We start from the raw sequence: 15,296 nt of genomic DNA on the forward strand, positions 1-15,296 counted from the left end.
TCCTTGGAGTAAATCCTAGAAGGGGGATTACAAGTCCAAGGGTATACGCATTTTAAATGTTTGCAAGTGTTGCCAAATTGCCCTCCAGAAATGTTGCACAATTTGCTCTCCTGCCCAGGAGAGCACCTTGCTCTCTGCTTCTTCACCACTCTGCCTTCTGCTAATCTTTTTAAAAAACTAACCTCCCTCTTTATATGTAAGTTATATACCAACCAATTAATCTATTTAGAGTATGCAGTTCCACGGTTTTCAGTGTCTTCACGGAGTTGTGCGTTTAGTTTAGTTTTTATTTAAATTCCAGTTACGTAACCTACAGCATAATAGTAGTTTCAGGTGTAGAATTCAGTGGTTCAACACTTCTATACAACACCCGGTGCTCATCACGTGCCCTCCTTCATCCCCATCGCCCCAGCCAATTTACAACATATTCATCACCTGCCAAAAGAAATCCCATTCTCCACCCTTACCCATTTCCGCCAGCCCCTACCCAAGGCGACCACTAATCTACTTTCCATCTCTGAGGATTTGCCTCTTCTGGCCAAGTAAAATACATGGAATCATACAACATGTGGCCGTTTATGAATGATTTATTTCACTTAGCGTACTGTTTTCAAAACGCATCCATGTTGTAGCAGGGTGAGTCCTCCCTTTTTGTTTTTTTAGCCAAAAAATATTTTATCACATGTATATACCACGTTTTATTTATCCAGCTAATGGACATTTGGGTTTTTTCCACTTTTAGGCTTTTATTCAAAATGCTGCCGTGGGGGCACCTGGGTGGCTCAGTCGGTGAAGCGGCTGTCTTTTGCCCAGGTCATGATCCCAGGGGTCCGAGATGGAACCTCGAGACCTTTCAGCTCCCTGCTCAGCAGGGAGCCTGCTTCTCCTTCTCCTGCTCCCCCTGCTTGTGTGCTCTCTCTCTCTCTTTCTCTCTTGGTCAAATAAATAAATAAAATCTTAAAAAACCAAAATCCAAAATGCCGCCGTAGACACTGCCACACAGGTTTCTGTGTGGGTGGATACTTCATTGCTCCTGGGTATACACCCAGCTGTGGGATTGCTGGGCCACAGAGTATATTCAAACATTGGTCCGAGTCTGACCTTTGAGGAGCTTCTTTCCCTTTTAATTTTTTTAAAAAGATTTTATTTATTTGAGACAGAGAGAGAGTGACCATGAGCAGAGGGGAGGGGCAGAGGGTGAGGGAGAAGCAGATTCCCCACTGAGCAGGGAGCCCCATGCGGGACTGGGTCCCAGGAACCCAAGAACATGACCTGAGCTGAAGGCAGATGCTTAACTAACTGAGCCACCCAGGTGCCCTTTCTTTCCCTTTTAATTCGTACTATTGTTTATTTGTCCCTTCTCTCTCTCTCTCTTTTTTTTCTCTTTTTAAAGAATTATTATTGGCAGAGGTTTTTCCATTTGCCTCCGGAATTAATCTTCTCAAATAACAAACTTTCAGCCTTCTTTGCTTTTATATTTCATTAATCTCTGCTCTTTATCATTTCATTCTTTATATATTTGATGGGCATGTTTATCCTATTTCCAACTTCGTACACTGAAATACCTAACTCGTTAATTCTCAGCCTTTCCTGTGTCTTGAAAAGCATTAAGACTCTAGCCACATCTTGCTAGTGGCTGCTGTACTGAACAGCACACATATAGAACATTGCCCAGAAGTTTCTACTAAACTGGTCTGTTTGAAAGGGTCTAGGAGGCACAGCCTTAAATCTTCCAAAGTCTTAATAAAGGGTCTTACAGTTGGTTGCATTTTTGACTTGCTCTTGACCTTGTGTCTCAGGAATCTGTATTTTAACAGGTGTATTAGGTACATTTTTTGAGCTAGGTCCACTGGCCTGTGTGGAAGCCGCACATCCAAGCCCCACCCTGTTGGATTAATTTACACCTCAACCCCCTAACTCTTGTGTCCCCTTGCCCACCTCCCCACAGCAGCCAGAGTGACCTCCGAGGAAGGCAAAGCTGATTTGGACATCCCCCTGCTTACAAGCCATCAGAGGGTCTCGTCACTGTCCTCAGGATAAAGACACAGGCAGTACCTGGCCAATAGCCCTGACAGCAGCCCTGGTCATGCCAAGGGGTAAAGGGCGGTTTGCTTGTAGTCTCCCCTCGAGGTTCTCAGCTCCAGAGGGCAGGCGGGTGCTGGGCACAGAGCAGGGTGCCGTGTCTGTGGACTGAATGCACCAGACAGGGCGCTGGGTGGAGGCAGGCGCGCTGCTGGGCGGCTCACCGGGCAGGGCTGGCTCAGTCTGGGCTGGCCCTGCAGGCTGGCTGTGGGCAGGGGCCGAGCTGGGGCCTTGCCGGGCAGTGGGGGCCGTGGAGGGAAGGAGGACGGAACTCCAGTTGGGGAAGCTGCCACCTGCCTTCTGCAGCCTAAGGGGACAGCTTCGTTCACGTCTGCTCAGGTGAACGTGTCCTTCTCGCTGTCCCTGGAGCTGCTCTCCTATCAGAAGCTCCCGGCTGACCAGATGCTGCCTGGAGTGGACATTCAGCAGCACGCCAGTGGGGAGAAAGAGATGGTGTTTACTCAGAACCTGATCCTGGAGTTCCCCAACCAGACCACTCAGGTGAGTCCCAGGCCTGCCCCATGTCAGAGAGGGCGGAAACGGGCCAGGCTCTGTTCTCGTGGGTCAGAGGACAGACCCCGACACGGTCTTCAGAAATAAGAGGAGGAGCCCCAGCCCTCGCCCTGAGGGCCTGGTCTGCCCTGCAAGAGGCCTTTCCCTGAGGACACATGTGGAGAGATGAGGGTCATCCTTCCTTACCTGTCTCAGCTCAGGGTGCCAAGGTAGGGTGGAAATAGGGAAGGCTTCCTGGAGGAGGTATGTGGCATGTGAAGCCTCCCAGCTGGAAGGTACAGGTGAGGAACAGAAAGGAATAGCCTAAGGCGTGGCTTCTAGGGAGGCCAGAAGGAAGAATCCGTTTGTGACCGGGCAGGCCCTCCAGCTTGGTTGTTGGGTGGCTGCTGGGGCCCAGGGGTGGAGAAGGCTGAGGTGATGAGGGGTGTATGGCAGTGCCTGAGGGTGATGGGGGGGGACCTCCAGGAGCCAGGGCAGATCAGCGCACAGGTGGGGCCTGAGGCCAAGGGAAGAGGTGAGATGGCCTAGAGCCCAGGAGGGGCAGAGGGCTGGGCCTTGGGCCCCCATCGGATGGAGGATGGGCCAGCGGGGGAGGGCGGCCTGACCAAGGAGCAGAAACCACAGAGCTTGATCAGGGCAGGGGGAGTGGGGGTGGACGGAGAGCAGATGGTGTCTTTGGGACCCTTTACTGGCGCAGACCCCACCAGCCTTGGTTTTAGCTGCTGGCACCAGCCCCCTTCCACTCGCTGTGGTGCTGCCTGTGTGCTCCTCAGAAGCTTCAGAACCGGGGGTCAGCAGGGCCCCGTGTCCCTGAGACCCCGGCCCGGAGCCCGGCAGGAGGGGACGAGGACCCCACATTCCAGGCTCTGGCCCCCTAGGTGGTGCCCCTGAGGGCCACGGTGGTCGTTCCCGAGCTGCAGCTCTCCACCAGCTGGGTGGACTTCGGGACCTGCTTTGTGGATGAGGAGCGGGTCCGGGAGGTCAACCTCATGAACCTGAGCGGCTGTCGGAGCTACTGGGCTGTGCTGATGGGTAGGTTGTACCTGCCCACCGCTTCCCCCACCGCGGGCGGGCACCACCTGGGCTTCCTGCATAGATGGCCGGTCCCCAAATCCCAAGTGATCCCGGGGTTGCCATGCCCCGTGGCACTGAGCCGGACCAGAGGCGCACACCTGAGCTGCAGGGGCCTCTCTGGGCGGCTCCTGGAGCTGCCCATGCTTTGTGTGCTCCCTTCCCTCGGTGCAGGCCAGCAGGAGCCAGATAAGGACCTTATGGCCTTTGAAGTGTCCCCAAGTAGTGGACTGCTGGAGGTGGGACCTGTCAATGTGCCCCCAAATACCATCACCCCCTGGGCCCAGGCCCTCTTCCTAACCTCAGCCTCTCCACAGGAGCAGTGAGCTGTGGGAGTCCAGGCTAGTGATGGAAGGTATGCTTGGCGAGAAGGCCTATACCCTGCAGCTCTGGGGCCAGAGCTCCACCAGCTCCGAGGCTCTGCCCATACCCCAGTCCTCATCTCCCAGAGGTAGGTAGGTCTGCTGGGCAGGTGGCTGGACCAGCCCACAACCTGGGGAATGGATGAGACCCTCTCAGACCTCCACCTACTCTGAATAGCTCCGGGGATGGAGCGGTTCCAAAAGGGCAATATTTGATAAAATTTAAGATCCAGAGGGGGGAAAAACTCCAACTCCTAGAAAAAGAAAAAGAGTAAGGCACTTCCTTAATCCGATTAAGGCTATCTACAATAAATTGACAACATGGGGCGCCTGGGTGGCACAGCGGTTAAGCGTCTGCCTTCGGCTCAGGGCGTGATCCTGGTGTTGCAGGATCGAGTCCCACATCAGGCTCTTCTGCTGTGAGCCTGCTTCTTCCTCTCCCACTCCCCCTGCTTGTGTTCCCTCTCTCGCTGGCTGTCTCTCTCTGTCAAATAAATAAATAAAATCTTTAAAAAAAAAATAAATTGACAACAAACATCATACTTAATGTTAAAATGTTTTTTGAATGTCTTCTCTGAAATCAGGAGTAAGACAAGGATACCTGTTCAAACCACTTCTGTTCCATTTTATATTGGAGGAAACAGCTAGAGGCTAGTAAGGCAAGAAAAAGATATATAAAACATATAAAACATAAACGTTGGAAAAGATAATTTATTTAACAAGACTGTGGATATAAACTAACATACAAAAGTCAATGGCATTTCCATCTACCAGCAACTAATGGAAAACGAAATTTAAAAAAACCCAAATGTAGTATTTTCAATAGCTTAAAAAGATCAAGCGCCCAGGAAAAAATAAAAAGCATACAGGGCCCAATAAAGAAACAGGTGTTTTTCATTTTTGTTATGCAACTTAATGAGCAGACCCTAGGATCTATATAGAAGTGCAGAGGGCAGAGAAAAGCCTAGACCCTCTTAACGAAAAACAGCATGGGATGTCCTGAATATCGAGACTTTAATACACCACAGCACCCAAGAGAAGATGGTATTGACACAAGAATGACAAACAGGCCAAAGAAATAGAGAACCCAGACTCAAATTCACACATATGGTCACTTGATTTATGATGGCACTGAGGACAGTGGGGGGAATCTTTTTTCAACAAGAGATCCTGGACAAATTAGGCACCCTTATTTTTAAGAAAGGAACTGTCAAAATTTTTTGAGTGAAATGTCAAACGAAAGTGGGAGAAGATATTTGCAACACACATAACTGACAACAGACTCATCAAGAACAAGCAAAGTCCTCCTGCAGATCTATACAAAGAACAGACAGCCTAATACAAAGATGGGCAAAGACTTGACCAGGTGTTTCACAGAACAGGGAATCCAAGTGGCCAATAAATTTATCAAGAGCCACTCAACCTCCTTAGGAATGAGAGAAATGTACATTTAAATCAAGGAGATATCATTACACGGCCACAAGATTGGGTAAAATTTCAAGTCTGAAAATGTCAAGTATTATCAAAGAGGTGACACAGAGGATGTCTCTACCTTGCCTTTAAAAAGTGTAAACTGTGGCAACTACTTTGGATGATAAATGTCTTGACAAGTCACAGTTGAAGTGATGTATGTCCTACGACCCAGCAATCTCGCTCCCAGGTAGAGCCTAGAGAAATGTGTTTCTGTGCTCCAGGACACAGTTACAAGAAGGGTCATAGAAGCTGTCTTAGTCTGTTTGGACCACTATAACATGCCATAGACCAGGTGGCTTATGAAAAACAGAAATTTCTTTCTCACAGTTGCAGGGGCTGGGATGTCTGAGGTCGCGGTACCAGCCGATTCGTATCTGGGGAGGGGCCCCCTCCAAGTTGCAGAGGGCTGTCTTCTCACTGTTCCCCCACGTGATGGGCGGGACAAGCTAGCCCTCAGGGACCTCTTTTAGAAGGGCATGAATCTCCTTCATTTGTGCTCCACTCTCACGACCCAATCACTTCCCAAAGGCCCTACCTCCTAATACCATCACTTGGGCATTGGGTTTTCAACATATTATTCTGGGGGAACACAAACATTCAGACCATAGCAGAAGCATTATTCATCGCAGCACATTTCTACCTTTTGGAAACAACCAAAATGTTTGTCATGACTAGAGTGGATGAACACATTGTGGTCAATTTGTAATACTGGAATTCTCTACAGCGTAAAAACGAAGTTCTTACACTGCAGGAGATGAATCTCAGACACTTTGAACTGCAGCTCCTCCTACCGTTCAACACCCTGCAGAAGGAACCTGCGCTGTCGGAGGCGAGTAGTTTCCTTGGGCAAAGGGAAGGTGGTGAATGGGGGAGTCAGGAAGGAACCTTGAGGTGCTGTTAATCTTCTCCACGTGGGTGATGGATACCAGGCGCCTTGTGATAGGTCATAAAATGGAACATTAACAGATTTATGCATTTCTCTGCATGTTATTCAATGACGCTTTTAAGATTAGAGTAAACTTAATTTCAGGCAAATTAGAATTGATGGCGAAAAGTATCAGTAGAGATGAGGGATGCCGTTTAATGAGAAGGGAAACAACCCACGAAGAATATTCAACGATTCACTCTTTCTTCAGTTGTATCTATTCTAATTTCACTTCTCTATTGTGTTTTTCAACTTCAATTGCTACACTGTACATTTCAAGGGTTTATGGTGTCATTTTCCAAGTGAGTGTCTTAGGAGTCAGGTGGCTTCTTCTCTTTGAACAATTTAAACAAATGTCAAGCCTTCCCAGAGTGCCTTACCACTGCTGGATGGCAGAGCGACAGTAAACCCTCCGGTTTATTGCTTCTATCGCACGCCAGCTTGTTTCCTCCTGTGCTCAGTACTTTTTACTCACAAATTTATCTGGGGTGAGATACATCTTCCCTAGAAAGCTCTACGAATCTGGGCTGTTGTGGCAACACCTCTATGAACTGTTTTAGTGTCTGCTTCTTCCAGACCTCACAAGGTCCACATCTTCTCATGGTCATTTCTGGGCTTGGGGCTGGTATCCATGGGGCCAGGTCTCCCCTGAGGCCAGCACCTGAGCGCCCTTCTTAACTGCTTCAACCCTGCTATTGGCTTGCAGGCACTCTGTACATTGCCAGCAGCACTCCGTGGGGTTCGGGTTAGAGACTGACAGCGTAAGAGGCTGGGTGCCACGTGCAGGTCGCTGCCTGGGCAGTGAGAGAAATGGCCGAGCGGCTGAGAGATGCAGGCGACAGAGTCCCACATAAGCCAGTGGTCATGACCCGGGCACCGAGGGCCCCAGGAGTCACAGGCAGCACAAGTTTGCGGGTCACACAAGGAGACCCTGGCGGATGCGTTTGCTCCATATCGATGGTGTCATAAAGACACCAGATTCATAGGCTCATGCAACATGCAGCTACATGGAATTTTGGCATTTAATTTTCCATATTTCGTTAAGAAACCCATGTGACAAGAGTGATGTGGGAGGCCAGTCAAAAGAAGGTTCTAGTTTAGTGCTGACAGAAATATAAGATGGAGCCGCAAATGCAAGTCATGTGTAGTTTTACATTTTTTGCCTTTAAAAAGGTTTTTTTTAAAAAGGCGCAATTAGTTTTAATATTTTATCCACTCCCTATAGCCAAAATCTTATCATTTTTATACACAAACTATACAAAAATACTGATGAGATATTCTATGTTTCATTTTGTACTAAATTTTCAAAATTGGTGGGTTTTTTACACTCACAGCATTATCTTAATTGTGACTATCCACATTTCAAGCCCTCGACAGCCATATCTGGCTAGTGGCTATGCGTGGACACAGCGTGGGTCTCATCAGTTAAAATACATAATGCCAAACTCTGAGTCACATTAGCCCTTGATTAGATAAATAAACTAGATAGGTTTATCTGGAACTGACCGGCAAATCCTGGCCACCACGGGAGATCAAAGTCACTTAGGAGTGAGCTAGGTCTTGTCGACAGCCACACCTGAGGCCACCAGCCCCATCACACCAGCACTGCTGTCTGCTCTCTGTCCCCACCCAGCTCCTCCTCCTGTTTCTGAAGCACTGGCTGAATCCTTCCAGCAAAGTCATTTCTGCATCTCTCAGCTACTTGGCCATTTCTCCCACTGCCCAGGCAGTGACCTGCACATGGGACCCAGCCTCTTATGCAGGGTTGAAGCAGCTCAGAAGGGCGCTCGGGGGCTGGCCTCAAGGGGAGACCTGGCCCCATGGATACCAGCCCCAAGTCTCAAATGCCCATCCCCCAGAAAGAGCAGGGGAGCCCTTTAAAACATCCTGTCATCCTGTAAGCGGATAACTTTTGAGACCTCTCTTTCTGGGAACTTCAAACCCCACTTGGGAGGCAATCCTGGGAAATTCAGTAAGAAAACGAGAGACCACAAAATGATAGGGGCAGGAGAAGGCGTGGGCACCAGCTTCTTGCTGTGCCAAAGCTTGGGAGCCCTCCCCCGGAGCAGTGGGCTCAGACCAGGTGCTAGGAGCCATCACTGGGCACTGCCCTCCAACTCTGCCCATGAGAGCTGCCCTCGCTGCCCTTGCTCCATGAGGATGGGCACTCCTTTCTGTCCTTCTCTCCAAAGCTCCAGGGAGTTAGCTCCTCCCTGCAAGCTGATGATCTTCTAAGAAACTGAGCAGAGAAAGAGGAGAAGGTCCAGAATCTGCCCTCAGGGCCCTGCACTCCCAGGGAGAGAGGATGTGGGGCCCAAGGCCTGACCCAGGATTTCTGGGTCTGGCTAATGGTTGAGGAGCCCTGGACCCTGTTTGCGGAAGCTCCCACCCGGGCTGGGAAGAGCACACTCACCGTCAGGGTTAGTGGGGACTGTGAGCTGGATGTGGGAACTTATCGTCAGGGTGGTAGAGGTCAGAGGTCAGCCAGGCTAGAGCCATCAGGGAAGGAACCCCAAGGATAAGGCTGAGATGGGTAACCCCCAAGGCCATGCTTATTTGTGAGTGTCTAAGGGAAAACTGATTGAGAAACTCTGTGCAATGGTACAAACGGGAAAATCATCATTACTCCTTTACCTTCCACCCTTGACAGGTACATATGGTGGGGCTGAAGTCTCTCAACTGGCACAAGAGCTGGAAGCCCACCCACACTACCAGATGCCTGGGCTAGAGGACATGGGTGGTGTGGGCACAGTCCTGCCCTTGCTCACTCCCAGCCCTCACAGACACAGCCATCCCCCTACCCCCATCCAGAGAGCCCCTTGCTGTCTAACCGCAAGGTTAGCTAAGGACACGAAGGACTCTAGGGAGCCTGTATGACCCATCCTCCTCTGGGCCTGGGTCTCTGGACTCTCCACACGTAGCCAATTTTGACTGAGCCGTCTCAAGTCCAACATGGCACCTTTATTGGAATGAATCACACCCTAGCTCACCCAGAGTGGCTATTTTTGGATCTCAAGGGCTGGCCTTGGAGCAGGACTGACCTCCCGCCAAGCTGGATTGGGCCTGGAATTTGTGGCCTAGAGTCCACAGCCCCACACCCAGCCAAGCAGCTCCAACCGAGATCATCCGGGGGCCTGGCCCTCAGTCATTCTGTGGGTCTGTGTCCTTTCCTCCGCCCTGCAAAGATGTGTCCTGACAAGACGCATTGGAGGGAATGTCCGAGTCCACTTTCAGTATCGTGGAATTGCGAATGGTGCTGTTCCTCACTTCCACAGTCCCATCCACGAGTACTGCGTCCTCGGCGAGCAGGTCCTCAGCTATGTTCCTGAAGAAGCCATTGGAGAACAAGTCATGAGCTGCCATCTTTAGGAGCTAAGAAAAGCAGTACCTTTGAGGCAGCTGCAGCCACACGTGGCTCTGCCTTCCTGAGAGGTGGGGCCTTCCCACGCCTGAGTGTCCCCAGCCAAGCTCTGTCACACACCCGTGAGGGACCCTCACTTCCACACACCTGGTGTGTGCCATCTCCCAACCTAGACCCTTCACGCTCCTGCATCTTTGGGGGTTCATCTCTTTCCTGAGTGCTTGCTACAGGCCAGACTCTGCGCCAAGCGCTTCATGTGGCCTTAATCCTGCCCAAAGCCCCAGGACAGAGAAAAGCTAGGCTACGTGTCTTTTTTTCTCTATGCCTTAGTTTCTTCATCTGTAAATGGGGTGGTCGTGGCGGGACCTATCTTGCATGTGGTTGTTGTTAGGACAACATATGAAAAGGCATGGACGTATGGAGCAGGACTTGACACGTGGTAAATGTTCAGTAAATGTTAGCTATTTTTATTACTTTGTTATCATTCCATTTTGCAAATGAAGCAACTCAGTGTCTGAGGCGTTAGGTAACTCCCCTGGGCACATGCTAGGAAGTGGCGGCGGAGACAGAAATGCAGACCCCCCCGGCTCCAGAGTCTGTGTTCTTAGTGATTCTGCTGCATTGCATGCCCCCCTCTATGATGGGGCAAATGCCTCTTCATCCTTTCAAGCCCTCCTCAAATGTCACTTCCTCTGTGAAGCCTGCCCCAACTCCCCAGATGAAAGTTCCTCCCTCTTGGGCCTCCTAGAGGTCCCGTGCATCCCTCCCTCAGAGCCCATTAAGGGAAGACTGTTGGCATGTCTTTCTCCCCATAAACGATCACTTAAGGCTGGAGACCTCTTACTTCTGCGTCCAGCCCTGGTACAATGCTTAGCACAGATGGTGTCAACAGAGTTTGGGGGGGGGGGAAGAGGAGAAGGATGGTGGGGAGGAGGGCAGAGGATGGCCAGAGGCAGCCACCCTGTGGTATGAGCACAGGACACTGGAGGACATTAGGAAGCTCCCGCCCCTCACTGGTGCTCGGGTCCCCTCAGGTCCAGGGAGAGAGTGACACCATGTTGGCCTAAATCCCGGAAGGCATGGTTCTGCCAATCATGAGACCAGAGGAGCCCAGAGGCCAGAAGTGCCTGTATAGCGGTCAGGGCGGAGCCCAGTTCCCAAAAGGGGCTTTGGGCTGCTGGAGCCTTGAGGTCAGAGTCATGAATCAAGACTGGGTCCTCTTTGAGAAGCTGAGAGTTCAGATAGGAAAGGAGAGGTACTCAGAGAGCTGGTCCCAGCCAGGCCCTGTGCCCTGGGAGGGAGAGAGCCCAGGCTATCTCCAGGGGCAGCACCCAGTCCAGAAACGCAGCCAGAGGGGGAGGAAAGGAGAAGGCCGGGGTCCAGGCTGGTCAGGAGAGCCAAGAGGACGGAAGGTGGCAGAGGCCTGGCTGCATGGAGGAGGGAGGTGGTGACATCCAGGAGAGCTGGGGAGACTGCTGTAGACAGAGTGGCCTTGTGTCACAGGCCCCTCTGGCAAACAGGCAGGGGTGGACGGTGCCTGACATACTCTCAGTGGCAAGGGCCAGGGGCCTCACACACCTACCTTGTCTGCAGGAAGCAGTGCTCCAGGTTATCAGGGAGAGCCTGACCTTGCGTTTCTGGCAGCAGGGTGCAGAAGAACAAGGCCAGGGTGGCTGAGACCCAGCAGAGAAAGATGGGTAGGAGGGTGAGTTTCTGGTGGCTGATCACCAGGGATGAGATGGCTCCACTTGCCCAGGCCAGAGACACCAGCCCTAGACCTGTCGCCCTGGAAAGGGAGGTGAGAACTCATCTAGGAGGCCTCCTGGGCCCAGAGGCTGGGTGGAGGTGGGGTGGAAGCAGCAGCTCCCCAAACCTCACATGCTCCAGTCTCCAGCCTGTCCCAGGTCACCAAGCACCCGCCAGCATCTGGCTCTTCCCTGGTTCAGGGCAGGCCATTATTTCTTTGGGGCCTGCTTCCTGGCTCAAGAGCAGGGGAAGCGAGAGCCAGGGCATGGGTGGGTGTGCGGGACAAGGCAGGGCAGCGGAGCTGGGTGGCAAGGGGCAGCCGCCACCCTGACCAAGGGCACCCCACCCCAAACCCGGAGCTACAGCCGGAGGCTCAGAGCAGCACAGACACATTCAGACCCGCGGGGCAAGACCCAGACCGTGGTCAGACTGCCAGGTTCTGCCGTTTGTGGTCTGGCCTCCACCTGACTCTGTTGTCTGTTGTCTGAGATAGGGTTAACAATGAAGTGGGGGGGGGGTTGTGAAGGGGTAATGGGGTGATCCAGGGAAACCACTCAGCACGTGCCTGTCACTCTCACTGCGGCAAGCGTCTGGGTTCCCCGCCCTCGCCACGCCCCCACAGCCCTGCCCGTCAGGCCGCCTACCTGAGGACAGTGGGCAGGAGCTCAGCGGTGTAGATGAAGAACACGGAGACCGAGGCCGCCAGGCTGAACTCTCCAAGCACAACCATCAAGACTATCATGGATTTCAGCTCTGTGGCCAGACAACGTGGCCACCTGAGTCTGGGGTGGGGGATGGGGGCCACCCATCTGCTCTTCTTCCATCCCTGCCAGAAGGCATCTGAGCAGTTCAACCTCCCCCGCCACCCCCCACCACCCCCGACCTGGCCAGCTGGTCAGCAGACTCAGGCCCAGCCAGGCCGGAAGTTAGTACCCCTGCAGTGGGAGAGCTGCTCCCCTCCATGGCCTCTCAGCCCTGACACCTCTGCCTCCATGCTCATTCTTATCTTCCACACCCTCACCTGAGGCAGCTTCCCCTACCCCTGGCCTGCTCCGGGCCCTCCCACCATCCCTGTCATGCTATGCAAGGTGGATGAAGCAGGGAAGTGTGCACGGTGCCCCGAACTCTTCGGTCCCTAGAGCCAGGGTTCCCAACGCTGGGCCGCCAGACCCGCGCATTGAGGGAGAAGAGGAGGAAGACAAGATCCGGGAAAGCCCATTCCTCAGACTCGGAAAAGCCCGGAGCAGGACCCCTGCCCACTGACTGGGAGCTGGCGGCTCTTCCTCTGTGAGCCTCTGCCGCCCCGCCCCTGCCCCACTCCCCAGGCTGGCCCCAGCTTTTCTTGGCTCTGGCTTGAAACTGGAGATCTGGTTTTATCTATTGGGGATTTTACTCCTAGCTTCTCTCACACATTTGAGAGTTTTAAACATTTCTGTTTGACTCAGTATAGGCCCACCTTTTACAAAAACTACCAAGCAACAGCAGTTTAAGAATGCATTTATGGCCCCATTTTCTTTTAGCCGGTCAACGCTGCCAGCATCTGGGAGAGGAAGGGTCCCCGGCAAGACACACATACTTCTAATGCCAGCCCGCAGAGAACAGGAGGGCTTCCCTGGAGGCAGACCCTGGCCCCAGCAGCCGTGGGGGCTCTCTGGTTAGCAGTTCTGAGTGAGCACTGACATCTTAATGTCTGTATCATCCTCAGCCTGCCACTCTCTAGCCCTGTGACCTGGGGCATATTCATTGTCCCAAGGCTCTTTGTGAAATTTTGAAAATATGGCTGCGCCTTCACCCTGCCAGACCCCACCCCCAGTTTCCTTCTCTAGTTCTGAGCTGAAGAGCACTGTGCCCTCCTGGGAAGGAGAGGCCTCCCTGTAAGAATGTTCCTGAGAGCTTAGCCCCCTGTTACACTCAATTTTCCGTGGGCAGGTTATTTTTTCCTGGTGAAGGTCCAGATAACAAGCATTTCCCAATCAGAGACTAGAGACAAGAGGCAGGGCCGGGGTACCCGTTGAAGGACTCTCTGTGGGCCTGTGTTCACATTCAACCACGCAATCCGACGCAGGCTGGAAGAAGGCCGCCCACTCTCCCACACAAGGATGATTCCTTGGGACAGTACGCCCTCCCCTTCCAGGTTTCTGAGAGCTTCCAGAGCCCAGTCTTGGGACTCTGGCCTGAGGAGGGCAGTGTTCCCGTGAGCTGCAGCTCAGGAGGGCTGTGGGGGCAGCCGCTGACTCCCAGGGTGTCTTTTTGGCCAAACAGGGCAGGAGAAAGGGATCTAAGGAAGCAGGAAGGCTGGGGGGTGGGGTGGGCAAGGGCGCTGAGGGGAGGCGGAGCTATACCTGAGGGGAGGATAAGGACAAGAAAGCACATCAGGCAGCCATGGCAGAGAGTCGCAAACAGGCTCCACTTCCTCCCAATCTGCTCAAGGAGAAAGATGCAGCACAGCCGGGCCGGCACCTCCATGATGCCCGGAACCACTTGTGTGAAGTGGATGTTCACGCCCAAATCCTTCAGCTTGAGGCTCAGCGTGAAATAGCTGTAACCCACAGTAAACCTGAAACGAAGCCAGAAGGAGAGAGGGGTGGGGGGGAGGGAGGGAGGGAGGGAGGGAGATAACAGCAGACAGGGCAGGAATAAAGGCAGAGGCAGAGACAAGCGGAGCAGTGTGGGAATGGGGGACAGAAACGAGCGCGGAGCTCTGGATCTGTAGCGAAGCCAGTGTCCTCGGGCCTTGCCCCCCTGCAGCCCGCCCACGCCCTCACCAGAGCTTCTGGTAGGTTCTGCTCGTGGTCCCTGCCCGCCAATCCCGGGTACTCACCACACACAACCCATCGCCAAGGTCACCTTGCGCAGGTGCTGATTGTTGTAGAAGTCCAGGACAGAGGCCTTGGTCACCTTCTTCCCGGGCAGCTGCAGCTACAGGACAAGCAGGACCAGCCGGCGGCCAGACCGAGACCCCAGCTTGCTCCCCACCCCACAGGACTTCAAGGTCCCCCCACCCCCCAGTGCCAGCTTTGACTTTGGCCTTCCACTGGCAGGGTTACCATTCTCCTCAAGCGGTGGACTGTCCCCAGCAGAGGTCCCAGGAGGAAGGAAGAGACTCCTTCACAGCCCCCATCTGGCCCCCACTCCAGGCCCGAGGCCTCTTACCTTATCCAGCAGACTTAAGGGAATGACCTTCCTGTTCATACTGGCCGCATAGCACAGCACCTGCTTGGCCTTCTCCAGCTTCCCTTTCATCAGCAGCCATCGCGGGGACTCTGGCACAATCCTGCACGGCCCACCTGCTCTTAGCCATCCTTCTAAGATGCCCCAGAGGCCTCCAACGTGAGGTGACATGGATGTTGGAGGCCTTGAATGTGACCCTCCGCCTCAAAGTGTCTCCGCCCCTTGCTGGCAATCAGCCCTTCCCCGGGCCACACACAGCCCCCACTGCCGCTCAGGGTCACCCCAGACCCTGGCTGCCTCTGGCCTAAAGCTTCTTCCCCCTCTGCTACCTCCACAAGCTCTCTACCTGTCTGTCTCAGTGCTCGGCCCCACCTGCCCAGGCACGCTGAGGGCATGCATGCCCACGCCCTCTGTTAGGTCCCCATTCTCATGGTTGGCATTTCTCCTGTTCCCTCTCTGTCTCCTAACAGCCTGGAGGATATGGGGAACCCAGGACCCAGCTCCTGCCTGGGTGAATAGAGGTCCCCTCTGTCCCACTTCGTCCCCTGCCACAATGCCCACTGCCTTTGACCTTGGAATAACTCTGGTCCCT

General features: G+C 53.1%; 1 protein-coding gene across 1 annotated transcript in view; it reads right to left on the bottom strand.

Annotated features, from left to right (window-relative positions):
* Window positions 1-9,567: 9,567 nt before the first annotated feature.
* The window catches only part of SLC22A14 (solute carrier family 22 member 14), a 13,236-nt gene continuing 7,507 nt past the window's right edge, over window positions 9,568-15,296 (bottom strand). Inside the window, exons 5-10 of the mRNA XM_040636608.1 lie at window positions 14,687-14,807; window positions 14,355-14,452; window positions 13,653-14,090; window positions 12,178-12,315; window positions 11,370-11,573; window positions 9,568-9,751 (exon numbers count right to left, since the gene is read on the bottom strand). Coding sequence (XP_040492542.1) covers window positions 9,568-9,751; window positions 11,370-11,573; window positions 12,178-12,315; window positions 13,653-14,090; window positions 14,355-14,452; window positions 14,687-14,807 — 1,183 coding nt within the window. The remainder of the gene's footprint in view (window positions 9,752-11,369; window positions 11,574-12,177; window positions 12,316-13,652; window positions 14,091-14,354; window positions 14,453-14,686; window positions 14,808-15,296) is intronic.

This window comes from Ursus maritimus, unplaced genomic scaffold, assembly GCF_017311325.1.
Source record: "Ursus maritimus isolate PB19 unplaced genomic scaffold, ASM1731132v1 scaffold_20, whole genome shotgun sequence".
In the NCBI taxonomy this organism is placed as follows: domain Eukaryota; kingdom Metazoa; phylum Chordata; class Mammalia; order Carnivora; family Ursidae; genus Ursus; species Ursus maritimus.